At 46.9% G+C, this 17,803-nt stretch overlaps 2 protein-coding genes and 1 long non-coding RNA gene across 4 annotated transcripts in view; 2 read left to right on the forward strand and 1 right to left on the reverse strand.

The window, feature by feature from the left end:
• Window positions 1–8,964, forward strand: part of LOC140119817 (uncharacterized) — a 51,831-nt gene extending 42,867 nt beyond the window's left edge. The window contains exons 2-5 of one of the 2 annotated variants that reach the window (XM_072139221.1): window positions 4,022–4,145; window positions 4,259–4,503; window positions 4,748–4,829; window positions 6,356–8,964. In XM_072139221.1, coding sequence (XP_071995322.1) covers window positions 4,061–4,145; window positions 4,259–4,503; window positions 4,748–4,829; window positions 6,356–7,617 — 1,674 coding nt within the window. In that variant the 5' untranslated portion in view covers window positions 4,022–4,060 and the 3' untranslated portion in view covers window positions 7,618–8,964. The remainder of the gene's footprint in view (window positions 1–4,021; window positions 4,146–4,258; window positions 4,504–4,747; window positions 4,830–6,355) is intronic. The other variant, XM_072139223.1, reaches the window with a different exon arrangement.
• LOC140119963 (uncharacterized) overlaps window positions 1–17,803 on the reverse strand; it is a 1,020,783-nt gene that overhangs the window by 333,926 nt on the left and 669,054 nt on the right. The gene's annotated exons all lie outside the window — the stretch shown is intronic.
• Window positions 1,409–3,969, forward strand: LOC140119980 (uncharacterized). Its single transcript, XR_011853427.1, has 3 exons — window positions 1,409–1,500; window positions 3,514–3,663; window positions 3,776–3,969. It is a non-coding gene; the product is annotated as an uncharacterized lncRNA (long non-coding RNA).

The raw sequence follows: 17,803 nt of genomic DNA on the forward strand, positions 1-17,803 counted from the left end.
CGCGAGTAAGCGGGAAATTCAAATCTGACTCGGGCCATCAGCCAATGAGCATCGTGCGCGCCACAGACATTTACTGGTCACCGTTTCTGCCGCAGCGGCCTATGGGGCTGATGTGACACCGCCCGGGCCCTTCTCTCATTAGCGCCATAATCAGCAGCGCGCCGGCCCGAGCACCATTGGCGGGGACACCCCCGGGGGCTTGGCCTGTGGTGCACTACTGCCAGCGGTAATACTGATCCTAATAAAGGGTAATGACGCCTGAACAACCTAGACCACGGAGGACATGTACAGGTAGTGATCAGTAACGGAGCACGGAACAAGTAGAGTGCGAGCTCTTCTCTAGGAGGAGGTGGGTGGCTCTGAAAAGAGCCTTTGGGTGTGAGATGGAGCCGGGTGGGTACGAGTCTTAACCTCCGAAGCCGTAGAGAGTGCGGCCCTGGCGCTTGAGCGCGTACACCACGTCCATGGCGGTGACGGTCTTCCTCTTGGCGTGCTCGGTGTAGGTGACAGCGTCCCGGATGACGTTCTCCAGGAACACCTTGAGGACGCCGCGGGTCTCCTCGTAGATGAGGCCGGAGATACGCTTGACGCCTCCTCTGCGAGCCAGGCGGCGGATGGCGGGCTTGGTGATTCCCTGGATGTTATCACGCAGCACCTTCCTGTGCCTCTTGGCGCCTCCTTTTCCGAGCCCCTTTCCTCCTTTGCCGCGTCCAGACATGTTCTTTGTTGTGTGTGAGACAACGAATGTGGACGGGGCTGCCGAGGTCTCCTTTATATACACAATGAGAGGACCAGATAGAGGACTACTGGTGATGACGGAGGGGCGTGTCCTTGATGTCTCCTCCCCCTTACCACCTATTGGCTGAATAGTGAACGTGTTGTAATTTTGAATCCCCCGCTCTTTCTACAATCCCTGCTTCATCGCTGTGTGTAGAGATGGAGATGATGTATAGAAGGAGCAGATGTAGCCAGCACTGGAGTAGCCGAGGAGCGCAGCAGTGGCTTGTGACCACGGAGGAGGTGTGGAGCTCTGGCTGTAACCGGGGAGGCCGGGAACCCATAGAGCTCGCACTGTGACCGGGAGCGCGGATGCGGGTGTGGTTCGGCAGTGCATTACCGCTAATTTGTTACCGGCCCAAGCGGCTAGCCACGCCCTCTTTAATCCTACAAATAAATGTAATCCGGGCGCAGGAGCCGGGCTGCGCATTACAATTCGTTTTAACTATGACAAAGTGCGGTACAAAGCAGCTCCTCCCCCTTATAACCACTGCCCCGCTCCGCCCGTCAGTGACATCACACTTTCAGGGACACATGACTAGTTTATATTGAGAAGTGGACTCCGCCCCATCAGTGACATCACACTCCCAGGGTCACATGACTAGTGGATAGTGAGCAGGAGCCCCGCCCCTCAGTGACATCACACTCCCAGGGTCACATGACTAGTGGATAGTGAGCAGGAGACGTGTGTGACATAGTGTCCTGCACCTGAGGAGAGACGAGGTAAGTGACCAGAGGAGGGACTACAACTCCCAGCATGCTCCAGGAGCACACTCACTATATGGAGGGACTACAACTCCCAGCATACTACAGGGTGCTGTCTGGCTGTATACTACAGGGGGGCTGCCTGCCTGTATACTACATGGGGGCTGCCTGCCTGTATACTACAGGGGTGCTGCCTGCCTGTATACTACAGGGGGGCTGGCTGTATACTACAGGGGGGCTGGCTGTATACTACAGGGGGGCTGGCTGTATACTACAGGGGGCTGGCTGTATACTACAGGGGGGTGGCTATATACTACTAGGAGCTGGCTGGCTATCTACTACAGGGAGCTGGCTGGCTATATAGTACAGGGAGCTGGCTAGCTATATACTACATGGGGCTGGCTGGCTGCATACTACAGGGAGCTGGCTAGCTATATACTACATGGGGCTGGCTAGCTATATACTACATGGGGCTGGCTGGCTGTATACTACAGGGGGCTGGATGTATGCTACAGGGGGCTGGCTGTATTCTACAGGGGGATGGCTAAATACTACTAGGAGCTGGCTGGCTGTATATTACAGGGGAGCTGGCTGTATACTACAGGGGGGTGGCTATATACTACTAGGAGCTGGCTGGCTATATACTACAAGGGAGCTGGCTGTATACTACAGGGGGATGGCTATATACTACTAGGAGCTGGCTGGCTGTATACTTTTAGGAGCTGGCTGGCTATATACTACTAGGAGCTGGCTGGCTATATACTACAGGGGCTGGCTATATACTACAGGGGGCTGGCTGTATACTACAGGGGGGTGGCTATATACTACTAGGAGCTGGCTGGCTATATACTGCTAGGAGCTGACTGGCTATACTACAGGGGGGCTGGCTGTATACTACAGGGGGAAGGCTGTATACTACTAGGAGCTGGCTGGCTGTATACTACTAGGAGCTGGCGGGCTATATACTACTAGGAGCTGGCTGGCTATATACTACAGGGGGCTGGTTGTATACTACAGGGGATGGCTATATACTACTAGGAGCTGGCTGGCTATATACTACTAGGAGCTGACTGGCTATACTACAGGGGGGGCTGGCTGTATACTACAGGGGGATGGCTATATACTACTAGGAGCTGGCTGGCTGTATACTACTAGGAGCTGGCTGGCTATATACTACAGGGGGCTGGCAGGCTGTATACTACAGGGGGCTGTAGATTAAACTCCCGCAGTTGGAGCTCCCTCGCTGGGACGTCAGCTAATAGTTACAGCTGACACCCTGTTTATTCCGTTGCCGGCATCAGCTCTGCGTCTGATGTATTGGACACTGAACGAAAGGGGTTAAATCAGCCGTGCCGTAGGTTCACCAACACTATTTATGGACACCCAGGCTTTTGCATAGAGTTTGAGTTTCTTCCTGTCTGGCATTCCCCAGTAGTCCTGGGTAATTTAGGACACCCTTGGCTGCCTGGGACTGCAGACAGGACGAGTAGATGAGGGAAGCTACAATGATACTTTGACCTGCAGACGACGATGTGATTGTAAGTGGAGGCAGAACAGTTACAAATAAGTTACTGCCTCAATAGTTGTGTTGGCACATTGCAATAAATAAGTTGTAAATTTAAGGGCCACCCATTTACATCTTCACAAACTCTTAAAATCACATCATTATAAGGGATCTATGGATGTCCAGAACTGGGAACAACTGGAGAATACATTTGTCTTGTGTTTCTGGATATTCTGGACCACAGATTATAGGAACAGAGAGCAGAGATCAGGAGCCAATGTGTCACCTGTCAGATTATTATATCCAAATAATCCCCCCATGGGGAAATAGCTGAGCCAGAAAAGTCTCCCTCCATGTCCAGTATGTGCTATTAGTGAGGAGCGGCACAGTCCAGCGCCATCACTCCTCCCTCAGTCCAGTGACCTCCCCTCCAGTGTCTGGAGAATCCCCATCTGTCACATCACACATGTCATGGACACAATTGCTTCATATAGAGTTTGCTCTTAGTTCTTGTCATGTTTCCTCAGGTTCTATAGATACAGGACTCCCAGAGGTTTCTCCTAAAGATGATCCTTTCCATCAATGATCCACCAGGGATCCGGGAGAAGGACAGAGAGCAGATGGCGGCCAGGATCCTGGAGCTCACCCTGGAGATGATCTCCTTGATAACCGGAGAGGTGAGAGTCTCCCAGGACACGGCTCTTATCTCTAGGAATAACAGCGGGAAATGACTGGAGAGGTGAAGGATTCTTAGGATCTATGTAGTGATCAGTGTCTCCCCATACACAGGATTACACAGTAGTGAGGAAGTCGTCTGGTGAGTGTGTGACCCCCCGTGTGTCAGGAGGATGGACCCAGAGCCCCATCACCGAGCCTCCACCTCATTCACTGATACATGAGCAGAAGATCCTAGAACTTACCTCCAGGATCACTGAGCTGCTGAGCGGAGAGGTGAGCGCTGCCGGGAATGCTGGGACATTGTATAATAACACAAGGGAGGGGTCTGGGTGATGACTGTGTCATTGTGTGTGTCAGGTTCCTATAAGGTGTCAGGACGTCACTGTCTATTTCTCCATGGAGGAGTGTGAGTATATAGAAGGACACAAGGACCAGTACAAGGACATCATGATGGAGGACCACCAGCCCCTCACATCACCAGGTAAGAGGAGACCTTCCTGATTATAGAGGACAGAGCAGGTGTGAGGTCACCTCCTCCATCATCTCATCATCACATATAGACAATGTATCAGTCACTGTGTATATTTCCTATAGATGGATCCAGTCAGAGAAATCCACCGGAGAGATGTCCCAGTCCTAGAGATTCCCGAGATATTACACAGGAACCAGAGAGATGTCCCAGTCCTGGAGATTCCCGAGATATTACACAGGAACCAGAGAGATGTCCCAGTCCTGGAGATTCCCGAGATATTACACAGGAACCGGAGAGACGTCCCAGTCCTGGAGATTCCCGAGATATCAAAGAAGAACCGGAGGAGAACGTCCCACTGGATCATCAGGTAGATGGAGCTGACATTCCTGTAAGTCCTCTATAGATGGATGTAATGAAGCTACTTACCTTCTCCAGCAGCCGTGGGTGCAGGGTCTATGGGATGATGTCATTAGTTGCTTTGGTAGGTTACAACTCAGTCCTCAGAGAAGGAGACAGGTTCAAAACTATAAATATTTCTCCTTAGCTCCTTAGGTTTTTGTCCATCACTTGGATATAAGAGAATCTCTGGAGACATTTCCTTGTTTTCTCAGGTCCTTCATGTTGGATCTTTCCAGGAAAGTTGGGATTTCCTCTCCGCTCCTCCTTCCACCACCTCATCAGTGACAGAGGAGGGTAAGAGCCTTTCATGTATCTTGTGGGTTATTCTTCCCTTATACATTGCAGGGAGAGGTCACGAATCAGTGAAGACCAGCCAACTTTGTTCAGAACTTTTTTTTTTTGAATGGGTGGTCTGAACATAATGAATAGTGTTGAATGGAGTTAGCAAATATGTACAATGATGAAAGAGACAAAATCCTGTCATTCGATCATGTTGTCAATGATGGCTGCACCTGTAGGATGTACTTTGCCCTCTGTAGGAAGTTATGAAACATGAAATGCTCCTCCCTCGTCAGCCCACATCAGTGTCTTCATGTCCCTAGGGGGTCACAGTTGCAGGAGCTCTCTCTTCTGTAGGTAGGGGGATGGGATATGAATCTTCCTCCATCAACTATTTTGTTTTTCTTGGGATTGGGCCTCCTTCTCCAGAGTCTCCATCCAGTGGTCTTGCAGACCATGATATGATGTTCCCTGTCTTCCAGTTGTGGCGAGGAAGGGGTTAATATAATAATAATTCTTTATTTATATAGCGCACACAGATTACGCAGCGCTGCACAGAGCTTGTCAAATTGGTCCCTGTCCCCAATGGGGCTCACAATCTAAACAACCTAACAGTATGTTTTGGAGTGTGGGAGGAAACCGGAGTACCCGGAGGAAACCCACGCAAACACGGAGAGAACATACAGACTCTTAGCAGATGTTGACCTGGGTGGGATTCAAACCCAGGACCCCAGTGCTGCAAGGCAGAAGTGCTACTCACCCAGCCACCGTGCATTTATTTATATAACACCCCCAGGACCATTATCGTGCAGCTCCTGAACATCCTCCTGAAAAGTTACAGACCAGCGAGAAGCTCCAGTAAGATTTACATATATGTAAATTATGCTAGAGACATGTGACAGCGCAGCTAGTGCCCGCCCCCACAGAGGTGCTGCAGCATTAGGCGCAAAAGAAGCCAAAAAACACGTTATCATGAAGGCATCAGATTTAAGGACTTTTCTTAATTCCCTTCTTGCTGGTGGATGTAAGTGAGGGGGGGGGGGGTCTATAAGATGTAGGGGGTAACACAGCTCGGGGTGTGGAGTGTGTGTGGGAAAGATGACAAAGCTCCTGTCCTGTCCTTGGTACAACTCTGTGAATGCAGACTCCCTTTCCTGACCAGACTAGGTGCTCTATGTATATATCCGCTCCCGGATGCTTCAGACGTAGCAGGGGAGGAGCTTCTCCGGAATGTATAGACACCAGACACAGGCTGCAGTAGTGGTTCGCAAATTCTGACTTGTTTTTACAGACAGTCCTAGTAGAGATATTATAGGACAGTTGTCTCCAGGGTGAGATTGTATCTCTGGTTACACAACCCTCTGATGTCCTGGAAGTAGAAGAAGTCGGTTTGTAAGGATTTTATTATTTCTTGGGTCAGTGGGTTTAGCAATTAATAAATGTTCTATCTGTAGATGACTGTATGTTACTGACGCATCACTTTACTTCTGCTTGTACTGAAGGAAACCTCCGATATTAATTTTTTTGGTTATACTTTCCAGGAGATGAAAGTACAAGAGGTTCCCATGGACGTCCCCCCTCATCTCCTTGTGGTGAAGTAGAAGATAATCAGTCACATCTTTCCACAGAGGAGGGGAAAAGGAAGTTTTCACGTCCAAATTGTTTTAGTCAAGAATCAAAACTTCTCATTCGTCTTCAGAGTCGGCGAGAGCAAAAAATAATTTCATGTTCAAAATGTGAGAAAAATTTTACAAAGAAATCAAGTCTTAATCAACATGTGAAAATTCACACAGGGGAGAAGCCATTTTCATGTAATGAATGTGGAAAATGTTTTACTCAGAAGTCAGCTCTGGTTAGACATCAGAGAAGTCACACAGGGGAGAAGCCATTTTCCTGTAACGAATGTGGGAAAAGTTTTACCCAGAAATCAGATCTTGTTAAACATCGGAGAATTCACACAGGGGAGAAGCCATTTTCATGTCTAGAATGCGGAAAATGTTTTGGCGAGAAATCCGTTCTTGTTAAACACCAGAGAATTCACACAAGGGAGAAGCCGTTTTTAGGTTCAGAATCTGAAAAACATTTTGGTGATGATTCCAGTCTTGTTAAACACTTGAGAACTCACACATCGGAGAAACCATTTCCATGTTTAGAATGTGGAAAGTGTTTCAGTAATAAATCGAATCTGTTTCATCACCGGAGAAGTCACACAAAGCCATTTTCATGTCCTGAATGTGGGAAATGTTTTAGTAATAGATCATATCTTGTTACACACCAGAGAATTCACACTAGAGAGAAGCCATTTTCATGTCCTGAATGTGGCAAATATTTTAGTCATAAATCATATCTTGTTCCACACCAGAGAACTCACACAGGGGAGAAGCCATTTTCCTGTCCTGAATGTGAGAAATGTTTTACTCAGAAATCGTATCTTCTTATTCACCAGAGAATTCACACAGGAGAGAAGCCATATTTATGTAACGAATGTGGAAAATGTTTTAGCCATCCATCAAGTTTTGTTATACATCAGAGAACTCATGAAAGGGAGAAGCCATTTTCATGTAATAAATGTGGAAAATGTTTTAGTCGTAATTCAAAACTTGTTGAACACAAGAGAAGTCACACAGGGGAGAAGCCATTTGTATGTCCTGAATGTGGGAAATGTTTTCACCAAAAATCACATCTTTTTATACATCGGAGAACTCACACAAGAGAGAAGCCATTTTCCTGTAAAGAATGTGGCAAATGTTTTGGTGCTAATTCAAATCTTGTTAAACATCAAAAAATTCACTCAAGATTGTAGCCACTGTCATGTATTGAATCTGGTAAATGTTTTAACCAGGACTCCATTCTTTTTGAACACCAGAATCGGATCTGGCAAAAGATCTAATAACTCCTCAAGGAACATTTATCTCAAGAGGTCAATAACAATATAAACCTAGGGCAAAGACCTGAGGTGTCAATGACCTGTTTTATAGGTTGTAGATGGTCTTCTGAGGGATCTCTTCTCAGACCTTCTCAAAACATCCACCAACTCCTGGACAGTCGGTGATGCAACGTGACATTGGTGGATAGTGAAAGACCTGATGTCCCAGATCGGATTCAGGTCTGTGGAACGAGCAGTCCAGTCTATAGCTTTAAGGTCTTCATCTTGCAGGAACTGCTGACACACTCCAACCACATAAGGTCCAGCATCACCCTGCATAAGGAGGAACCCAGGGCCAACCCCACCAGCATATGGTTTCATAATGGGTCTGAGGATCTCATCTTGGTAAATTATGGCAGTCAGGATACCTCTGGTGAACACATGGAGGACGGTGCGGCCCCCTAAAGAAATGCAACCTCCCACCATTACTGACCCACTGCCAAACCGGTCTTGCTGAAGGATGTTGCAGGCAGCAGATCGGCCTCCACAGCATCTACAGCTTAGTTACATATTGAAAAATGTTCAAATAATAAAATAACATCTAAAGTTACATGGGCAAATGTTCGGACCATTCATCATGATAAATCTTTGTATAAATCATGTTGTTGTTTGATTTCTCTGTGGCACAGGATGTGGAAGAATAGGCTTTATATATGTTATAGTCACATTTGACTATTTCAGCCAAGCCTGACCTTAAGTCCCTCTTGTTCTGCTGGATTTTGGGAGAGTTGAGACCCTATAGTGAGGTAGCCTTCCTGGCAATGGAATTTGGTATTGGAATCTCCTCCAAACATGAGTGAACGGAAGGTTATTAAAGTTGTGGTCACCCCACCACCCCCACCCCCATAGCATCAAGTTCCATTTGGCATTGTTTGTATATTGCCCTACCAATAAGATTTCTACCCTAACCCCTTAAAGGACACCTGTCATCAGGTCTCTGTCAACTGATCCTGTCACTACTACCTGTTGGAGCAGCTCACAAGGATCCCATCCCAGCCTTTATCAATTCATACATTAATCTTTCTAAAATCATCTTTTCTTTATTATGTAAATGATCCTGGGCACATGGAGAGAAAAAGTGATGTCACCACTGTTACCCCTCCCCTCTCCTCCACCTGCTCATGTCTGTGTGTAGTGTAAAGTAAAGCATTGCTAGTCAGGGACTGATTTGGAAAGCTCTGCGTAATCTGTAAACACTATATATATAAAGGAATTATTAATTAATATAGTGTCTGTGCTTTGTCTACTGACCTGCTTTTTCCTTCTATACACATGTGAGAGAGACAGCCATCAGCTACACAAGTACCTGACATGTTCTGCTATACACATGTGAGAGACATAGACATCAGCTACACAAGTACCTGATATGTTCTGCTACACACATGTGTGAGACACAGACATCAGCTACACAAGTACCTGACATGTTCTGCTATACACATGTGTGAGACACAGACATCAGCTACACAAGTACCTGACATGTTCTGCTAAACCGTATGAGAGGCACAGACATCAGCTACACAAGTACCTGACATGTTCTGCTATACACATGTGTGAGACACAGACATCAGCTACACAAGTACCTGACATATTCTGCTATACACATGTGAGAGACACAGACATCAGCTACACAAGTACCTGACATGTTCTGCTATACACATGTGTGAGACACAGACATCAGCTACACACGTACCTGACATGTTCTACTATACACATGTGTGAGGCACAGACATCAGCTACACAAGTACCTGACCTGTTCTGCTATACACAGGTGTGAGACACAGACATGAGCTACACAAGTACCTGACATGTTCTGCTATACACATGTGAGAGACACAGACATCAGCTACACAAGTACCTGACATGTTCTGCTATACACATGTGAGAGACACAGACATCAGCTACACAAGTACCTGACATATTCTGCTATACACATGTGAGACACAGACATCAGCTACACAAGTACCTGACATGTTCTGCTATACACATGTGAGAGACAGACATCAGCTACACAAGTACCTGACATGTTCTGCTATACACATGTGTGATACACAGACATCAGCTACACAAGTACCTGACATGTTCTGCTATACACATGTGTGAGACACAGACATCAGCTACACAAGTACCTGACATGTTCTGCTATACACATGTGTGAGACACAGACATCAGCTACACAAGTACCTGACATGTTCTGCTATACACATGTGTGAGACACAGACATCAGCTACACAAGTACCTGACATGTTCTGCTATACACATGTGTGAGACACAGACATCAGCTACACAAGTACCTGACATGTTCTGCTATACACATGTGTGATACACAGACATCAGCTACACAAGTACCTGACATGTTCTGCTATACACATGTGTGAGACACAGACATCAGCTACACAAGTACCTGACATGTTCTACTATACACATGAATTCCCCCTCCGGACACATTGGCCCAAATAAGCCTTGACGCGTCCTCCCGGACCAACTCCAACAAGTATTTTGCTCGGATGAGCTTGTGCACTGTCTTTGGTTTCCACAGATCACGTTTCAGTCCATCTAGTTGGTGATCTCTCACAAAATGGCTAGCCTCGGGGAGGCAGGAGGAAAAAATGAGACATGGACTTATCTGCAGATCTGTTGGTGTTCCTCAGGATCCTGCGTACACAGTCACAAACAAAAATCCATAGCACGGTGGAGATGTCGAGAACGCCCTTTCCCCTCCCATGTTTGGCTACTTGTACATGAATGCTCGCTTGACTCTGGCCATCTTGGTGCCCCAAACAACCTGTCCTGGTAACGACCTTGCAGATGGGGGCCAGGGTTGGCCATGCCTGTGCCACATACTGGAGCATGGGCAGCTCTCGGGATGCAGGACTAGTGTGTTCACCCTCCAGTGAGAGTGGTCTGTGACCCCACTGTGCGACTCTAGTGTTAACTTTGGACAAGCGTTCTTGCCAGGACTTAAGGGCAGCCCTTTTCTTCCCTGAACCAAATCCACAGAACTTTCACAGAAGTCACGTTGATAGGGGAAGGGGGCAGAAGAAGCTAGTTGCCAGTCTCCGAGAAGCATGGCTTCCGACTTCTTCCTGTCCAAACTCCTTGCAGGTCTGCACGAGTGCCGTCACTTGAGTGCCGTTCTGCACAGAAGATGGTCATGTTGTCGTGTCCAGGACCCGTTGTGGTAATCTCTCTCATCTCTTTGTTCTGCCGGATAGACTCTGCAAACAGCTCTATAACACAAACAAAAAGAAGAGGGGAAAGAGGACAGTCTTGTCTGATCACCGAAAGCACGGGGAAGGGGTCAATCTTTGAGCCATTTACCAACACAATGCTGTAATAATCAAGGTACATTAGGTCAACAAAGGTGAAAAACTTCTTACCCAGACCAAACTTACACAGGGCCAGGCCCGTGAACTTATGCAAGACCCGATCAAAAGCCTTCTCCTGATCCCGTCTGACCAGGGCTATGAAGATGCTGCAGCTTCCAACAAACTGCAGGGTTTCTCACATGAGGGCCAGGTTGTCTGCAATTCTGCAGCCAGGGGACAATCTAAAGGATAACTTCCTTTAGCCCATTGACCATCACCTTTGCCAGGATCTTGTAGTCCATGTTGAGGAGAGAGATGGGATGCCAGTTCTTCAGGTCACCCCTCTCTCATTTCCACTTGTACAAGATCATACATCTTGCCCTCCACCACCTTCTCATACAGCTCCAGCAGGTTGGGGCAGATGAGGTGTCCAAGCACTATATAGAGCTTGGCCAGGAGACCTTCACTGCCAGGAGTCCTGCCGGGTCTGAAGGATTAAGCGACAGAGATCAGCTTGTCTGCTCTCAGAGGGGTGTCCGTAGCCTCGGCACCTACAGGATCAAAGGTGTTAATGATACCGGAACCTCTCATGGCTTCTGTGGGCTTTGAAGAGTAGAGGCCACTGTAGAAATCCGCGTTGACTCCCATGACGGCTTCCTTTCCTCTCTGTTCTCATCACGCAGTTCGTTCACAGGCATGTGGCGGGCATGGACTTTCCTCAAAAAGAAAGAGTTACATTTCTCAACATTCTCCAGGTTGTCCACCTTGGCCACCAACCTTTGTCCTAAAAGAAACAACAGATTTTAATAGTGTACTTCAATCATTCGCTGACAGTATCAAAAAGACATTTATTGTTTCTCAGCAGCATGTCAACCTCACTAAGCTCCACCTGAGCCTCCCCCCTTCCAGCAGGGTGCCGTTCAGTTTTCAGGAGCTTGGTTGAGATGGGAGACCATGGCCCAGAGCTACCTGAACGGCACAATAAGGGGTTTGTTACCATGCATAAAAGTTGAACACCTTCATCAATATAGGATAAAAGTCAGACTTTAACTCCTCCTAGACATTGAAGCAGGTATTTGAGTCAAAAAGTTCCACATTGTCAATACCTTGTGACCCGAACTCTTGAAGACTTTCTTTACCACCAATTGCAACCTTAAAATGCGATGATGTCCTCCACGATCTCCTTCAAAGAAAAGTACTGCCAGGACTCAGGCTTCTCCCTTATACAAATCAGCACTGGTTGTCATCCTTGCAAACACATGAATTGTTCTTCAGGCACTTACTCCATATTGCCCAGGGACTAATCTCCCACCCTATGGCAGCAGGGGGTGAAAATTAGGTTATAAGCCTATTCCAATCCCCTTCCCCTCCCAGGTCAAGTAGACAGGTACCTGGGGCAATTCATGCAAAGCAAGGCTTACTAAAAGCTGATAGGTACAAAAAAAGACCCTCTGCTGCATAACCTCTTTCTCACAGTTACTTCCACATTGAACTTGGCTGTTTTTTCATGAACTTTTGCATCCTGTTCTGGAATTATGGGAAGAAGAAATTCACAATCCTCTCCTTCCTCCCTTCCCTTTTGTGCCTGGGATTTTTCAATAAAGCAGAACTTTGAGCAAACCACTCTGCACCCCCATTTTCATAACCCCTCTCTTCCCTCTCTCCACTTTTTTTTTCACAGGTCAGTCGTCACCTAGTGGGCATCGCAGATATTCTGCCACAGGCCACCCACCTGCCCCAAACCCACTGCCCTAACGGAGAATCTGCACTAATGACCTCATTCCCCCTTAGTGATTCTCCCTTTGCCAAGACAGAGGCAAATTACCTCAACCTTGCCTCTTCTTCTCCACAGGTCCAAAGCAGAGGAAGAGAAAACAGAGGGACAGTCTCCGCCCCTCTTCCTTCAAGAAATTGCTGAGGATGGCTCAGATCTCTCGCTAGAAGAGGCAGAGGATTCTGGTCACACAGATTACACCTGCCTCCCTGACCACATCAATGTCAAGATGAGTTCTCAGAGTTCCTTCTCACGGAGCACCGACAACCCGGAGAGGAGGGTAACAAAGGGCATACCGTCCCAACACTAATCCCTATTTTCCTTCCTTCATGATGGCTAACCTAACCATTTTATCCATCAGTGTTAGGAGCATTAGAGACAGGTTTTGTTGTTGTACGGTGCTTAGCATTCTTACTTCCCAGTCTAGTGATGTCTTCATGTTGCAGGAGTGTTCTCTCCCCTCTGGTAGCACCTGGTGGAGCACTAGAGTCACGGTCCTTCCTTCTGGCCCGGTGGTGGCAACTGCAAGTCATGCTTGTCTGCAGTCAACTTCTGATCGCAGATGGCTCCTGGGTGGGTGAGCCCATGCGACTCATCAACGTGTACGCTTCCCCTGACCGAAACGAGCGCACCACAGGCTGTATCTTGACACCACTAGACTAGTCGTGTTGGCCGCTGACTTTAACTTCCCCGTAGAAGAGGACGGTCACAGCTCCAGTGCAGCCAGCAGGCTGGACCCCACGTACAAGCTGTTGATCAAGATTGTAACCGAAGCATCCTTAAGGGACACAGTGGGTTCCACGGGGGGCGGCCCGTTTTAACCTGCCGAACCGTGAAACCTTTCGGATACTCTATGATCCCCTGCTTTTTCTCCGACCAAAGGGCCATTCTGGTATAGGTTGCTCTGGGCCATGGTTTCCAGGCTCCTGAAAACTGAATTGGGCCCTGCTGGAAGGGAGGAGTTTCAGGAGGAACTTAGAGATGAGCTTGAGGACACCGAAGGGGTGCATCAGCTTCTGTGCCAAGGTTGACAACCTGGAGAAGGGTGATAAATGTGACTGCAAGCAGTGACAGTCTCCCAGCCGAGCTCTAAGTAGCGCTGGGAGACCTCATCTGCCCTTTGAAGAGATGGCGGCAGAGGGCAGGATGTCACCATATTTAAGGGAAGGACATGTTCACCATCTTGTATGTGCGGAAGGGTGAGAGGTGCAACCTGAAGAACTGGACGCCCACCTCTCTTCTTAACATGAACTACAAGATCTTGGCAAAAGTGCTGACGAACAGGCTGAAGGTAGTCATCAGCCAGATCGTCCATCAGTATCAGACCGGCATTCCTGGCCACAGAATCGTAGACAGCCTGGCCCTCATGAGGGGCACGGTTCAATACGCCAAAAGTCTCTAGCTCCAGGCGGCCCTGGTCAGTCTCGATCAGGAGAAAGAATTTGACACAAACTCATGGGCCAGGCCCTGCGTAAGTTCGGTCTGGGTAAGATGTTCTATGACTATTAAGATCATGTACTTTGACATCCACAGCATAGTGCTGGTGAACGGCTGGAAGACTGATCCCTTTCCTGTGCTATCAGGGATCAAACAAGGCTGCCCTTTCTCACCACTTCTTTTTGTTTGTGTTATACAGCTGTTCGCACAATCTATCCAGCAGAAGCCAGAGATCTGAGGGATCACCTTACCGGGAGCAGATCGTGCCGAGGTCAAGTGCTCGCTGTACATGGATGATGTGACCGTCTTCTGCACTGACCAGCGTTCAGTGACTGCACCTGCAACAAGTTCAGACAAGCTTCGGGGGCAAAGGTCAACTGCAAGAAGTCAGAAGCCATGCTCTTCGTGAATTGGCACCTTTATTTTCTGCCCCCTTCCCATTCACCATCCAAGTAGGTCTTTATCAAGGTTCTGGGGCTTAGGTTCGGAAATGAAGGCGCATTCCTAAAGACTTGGGAAGACCGCTTGACCAAGGTAAAGAACAGGATGGTTATGGACTGTATCAAAGCCTCTTATCCTTACAGATGAGGAGGAATTGGCCAAGCCTACTGCTTTCCAAAAGGTAATGTTATGTACAGTACCAATTCTCCACCTCTTCAACGAAGAAGAAAATATTGACTAGCCCACTCTTTTCTCTCAGATGGGAATGATATAGACTGTACCATTTCTCCACTTCCTCAAAAAGCAGAAGCAAGCCTCTCCTTCACAGGTGGTGCAATGGACTGGCCCACCACCCTTCTTTTTCTGTTTTTCCACCAGTTACAACACCTACAAAAGGGGGTGTTTATATCTAATACTTTCTTTCAAAGTGAAAGATTCATCAAAGCAGCAAAATTGGGGATAACAATATGTAGGGCTAGAATGCTAAAATGTAACTTTTATTTATAAATCACATAAAAAACCCACACTAAATGCAGATTGTGTAAAGTGTATATAAAAGAAGGGTAACACTGAGTACTCTGTGATGAATACCCAGGCGGAAGTATAAGTCTGTAATAACAATAACAAGCATGAACACCAATCAATATGAGGTCACCAAATTAAATGGTCATCTCCTGCCATGATTCAGGTGTCTCCAGGCTCAACGGGTGGGTAGTAGGGGCAACGTGGAGCTATCCTGTCCCTAAGGCCACCCCTTTAACTCGCGTTTTGTCACTTGACTCCTCAGAGGGATAGGTACTGATGTCGCCGTCCGTTACTCTGGATTAGGCGTTCATGGAACATATAAAGACATACAATGTAGGTGAAGCATGTTGTCCAACAATGCTTCAAAAATGACTGCACACCTCCTGTCCTGGTAGTGGACCAGGAGATTTCATGTGCAGGCTGGCAGTAGTGAGCGCCAGAGTACAGGCACTTTCGCCTTAAAAGGACCAACGGCCCCGCCTCCGCTACCCCATGATTGGGCACACCTCCACCACTACCTTGCTCCTATAGGTCAGAACTTCGTCCATCGTGTGAGCGCGGCGGACCGCGTTGTGAACACCTCCTGTGACGGACCTGAGTGAGAACCGCTGGTCAGAGACGAAAAGGGGAGGAAGCGCGCATGCGCGGAATCAAAGGGGGAGGTCTAGTAGTCGCGTCTCCTTGGAGACGCTGATACGTCCAACCACCATGCTGGACGTTATGTACTATTATTGGTATGGTAGTAGAACAAGGCAGGTGCGGATATACAGCAATGTAAACGTGCAGCTTATACAGACTTATACTTCCACCTGGGTATTCATCAGTGTACTCAGTGTTACCCTTCTTTTTATATACACTTTACAAAATCTGCATCAGTGTGGTTTTTTATGTGATTTAATAATAAAAGTTACATTTTAGCATTCTAGCCCTACATATCGTTATCCCCAATTTTGCTGCTTTGATTATATACATTGGAGGTTTCGTGATTAACCACTAATTTATTTCAATTGCTGAGTTTCTAAAGTGAAAGATTCAGCCTGGTTATCTTATCCTTTCAGGACAGCAAACTTATACAAAGTTGGCAGGATTTGATCTAGCGCAAGTAGACCCCAACAGACTTCAAGTCCATCACCTTAACCACTCAACCATGATTACTGCATAGAGTTTATATTTAAAAGCAAGAAACTTGCTAATTAGCACACGTCAAATAAAAGTCCAATTTGAGAACAGACCCTGAGGACCTTATCCACCACCTCGAGGTGAATCACACACACAAACTTGTTTTATTGCTTCTTACCTTTGGACTTGCCCGTTCCCACTTGATTCCTGCATGTTTTCACCAATAACCGGAGCTCACTTGCACTGGTGGAGGGAATAATGGGACTGTGCTTCATTTGCATATCTGCGGCAGACAAGAAGTTGAGATCCACTAGTGATGGGAATTTCGGCTCTTCGTAGTGAGCTGGCTCATTAGACTCCGCTCACTAAGAAGAGCCGGCTCTTCTGGCTCCTGAACGACTCCCTATTACATGTATATCAGCTCACTGAGGTGAGCCGGCTCTTTGTGAGGTGTTGCTTGCGAACGAGCCTCCTATTAGACCCTCAAGCCTCTTTTCCTCCCTATCCTCCTTCTTTTGTCTGTGTTTTTCAATAAAGCTCCGGGTCTGTGAACAAGACACCCTGTACCCCCTTTCCCTCTCCTCATTTTGTGTTTTCTTCCACAGGTCAGTAGTTTTTCATTGATCGCACATGTGTGTTTTTGCTTGGTGGAGCTCGTTTGTTAGTGAAGCATTTCTGGCATAGAGTTAGGAGGTCACAATCTGTGCTTTGTGTCTGCAATGCTTTTGCATTTCTGTTTTTTACTCCCCTCATTCCAAAAGCGATAACTTTTTTATTTTTTCATTTACAGAGCTGTGTGAGGGCTTGTTATCTGTGGTACAAATATACTTCTTAGTGTCACCATTTAATATTCCATGCAATGTACTGGAAAGCTGGAAAAAAAATTCCAAGTGCAGTGAAGTTAACAAAAAAAAAACACATTTGTGGCGTTTTCTACAGGTTATTGGTTTTTATTCTGCGCTCTAAATGACACTCTCTCTTTATTCCTTGGGTCGGTTTGATCACAGGGATAGCAAATTTATATAAGTTTTATTAGGTTTCAGTAGATTTTTAAAAAATGTAAATCTTTTGTACAAAAAAATGTAAGGTGTAATTTTTTGCGGTATGTGCTGGCGTATTAATTTGTATCAATTTGGGACCCATATAACTGTTTGATCCCTTTTTATTCAAATATACATGGATTGAAAAATGGTGAAAAAGTGACGATTCGGGCATTCGGGCGCTATATTCCATTACGGTGTTCATGGACGGGAGTAATCTTTTTTATATTTTGATATAACGGATGTTAGGAATACTCACAACTGGAACACTGTACACACAGAAAGAACTACCACACAAGTCTAGGTGCAGGCTGACAGAAGGGAGAGGATGGGCGAACTATCCCTGTGCTGATCTACAGACTAGACCCTACCAAGGCAGAAACCCCCTTGAAGGTAGGTAGCCTCTGCCGCAGGAACCTCCT

The sequence above is a fragment of the Engystomops pustulosus genome, chromosome 2 (assembly GCF_040894005.1).
Source record: "Engystomops pustulosus chromosome 2, aEngPut4.maternal, whole genome shotgun sequence".
NCBI classification, from domain to species: domain Eukaryota; kingdom Metazoa; phylum Chordata; class Amphibia; order Anura; family Leptodactylidae; genus Engystomops; species Engystomops pustulosus.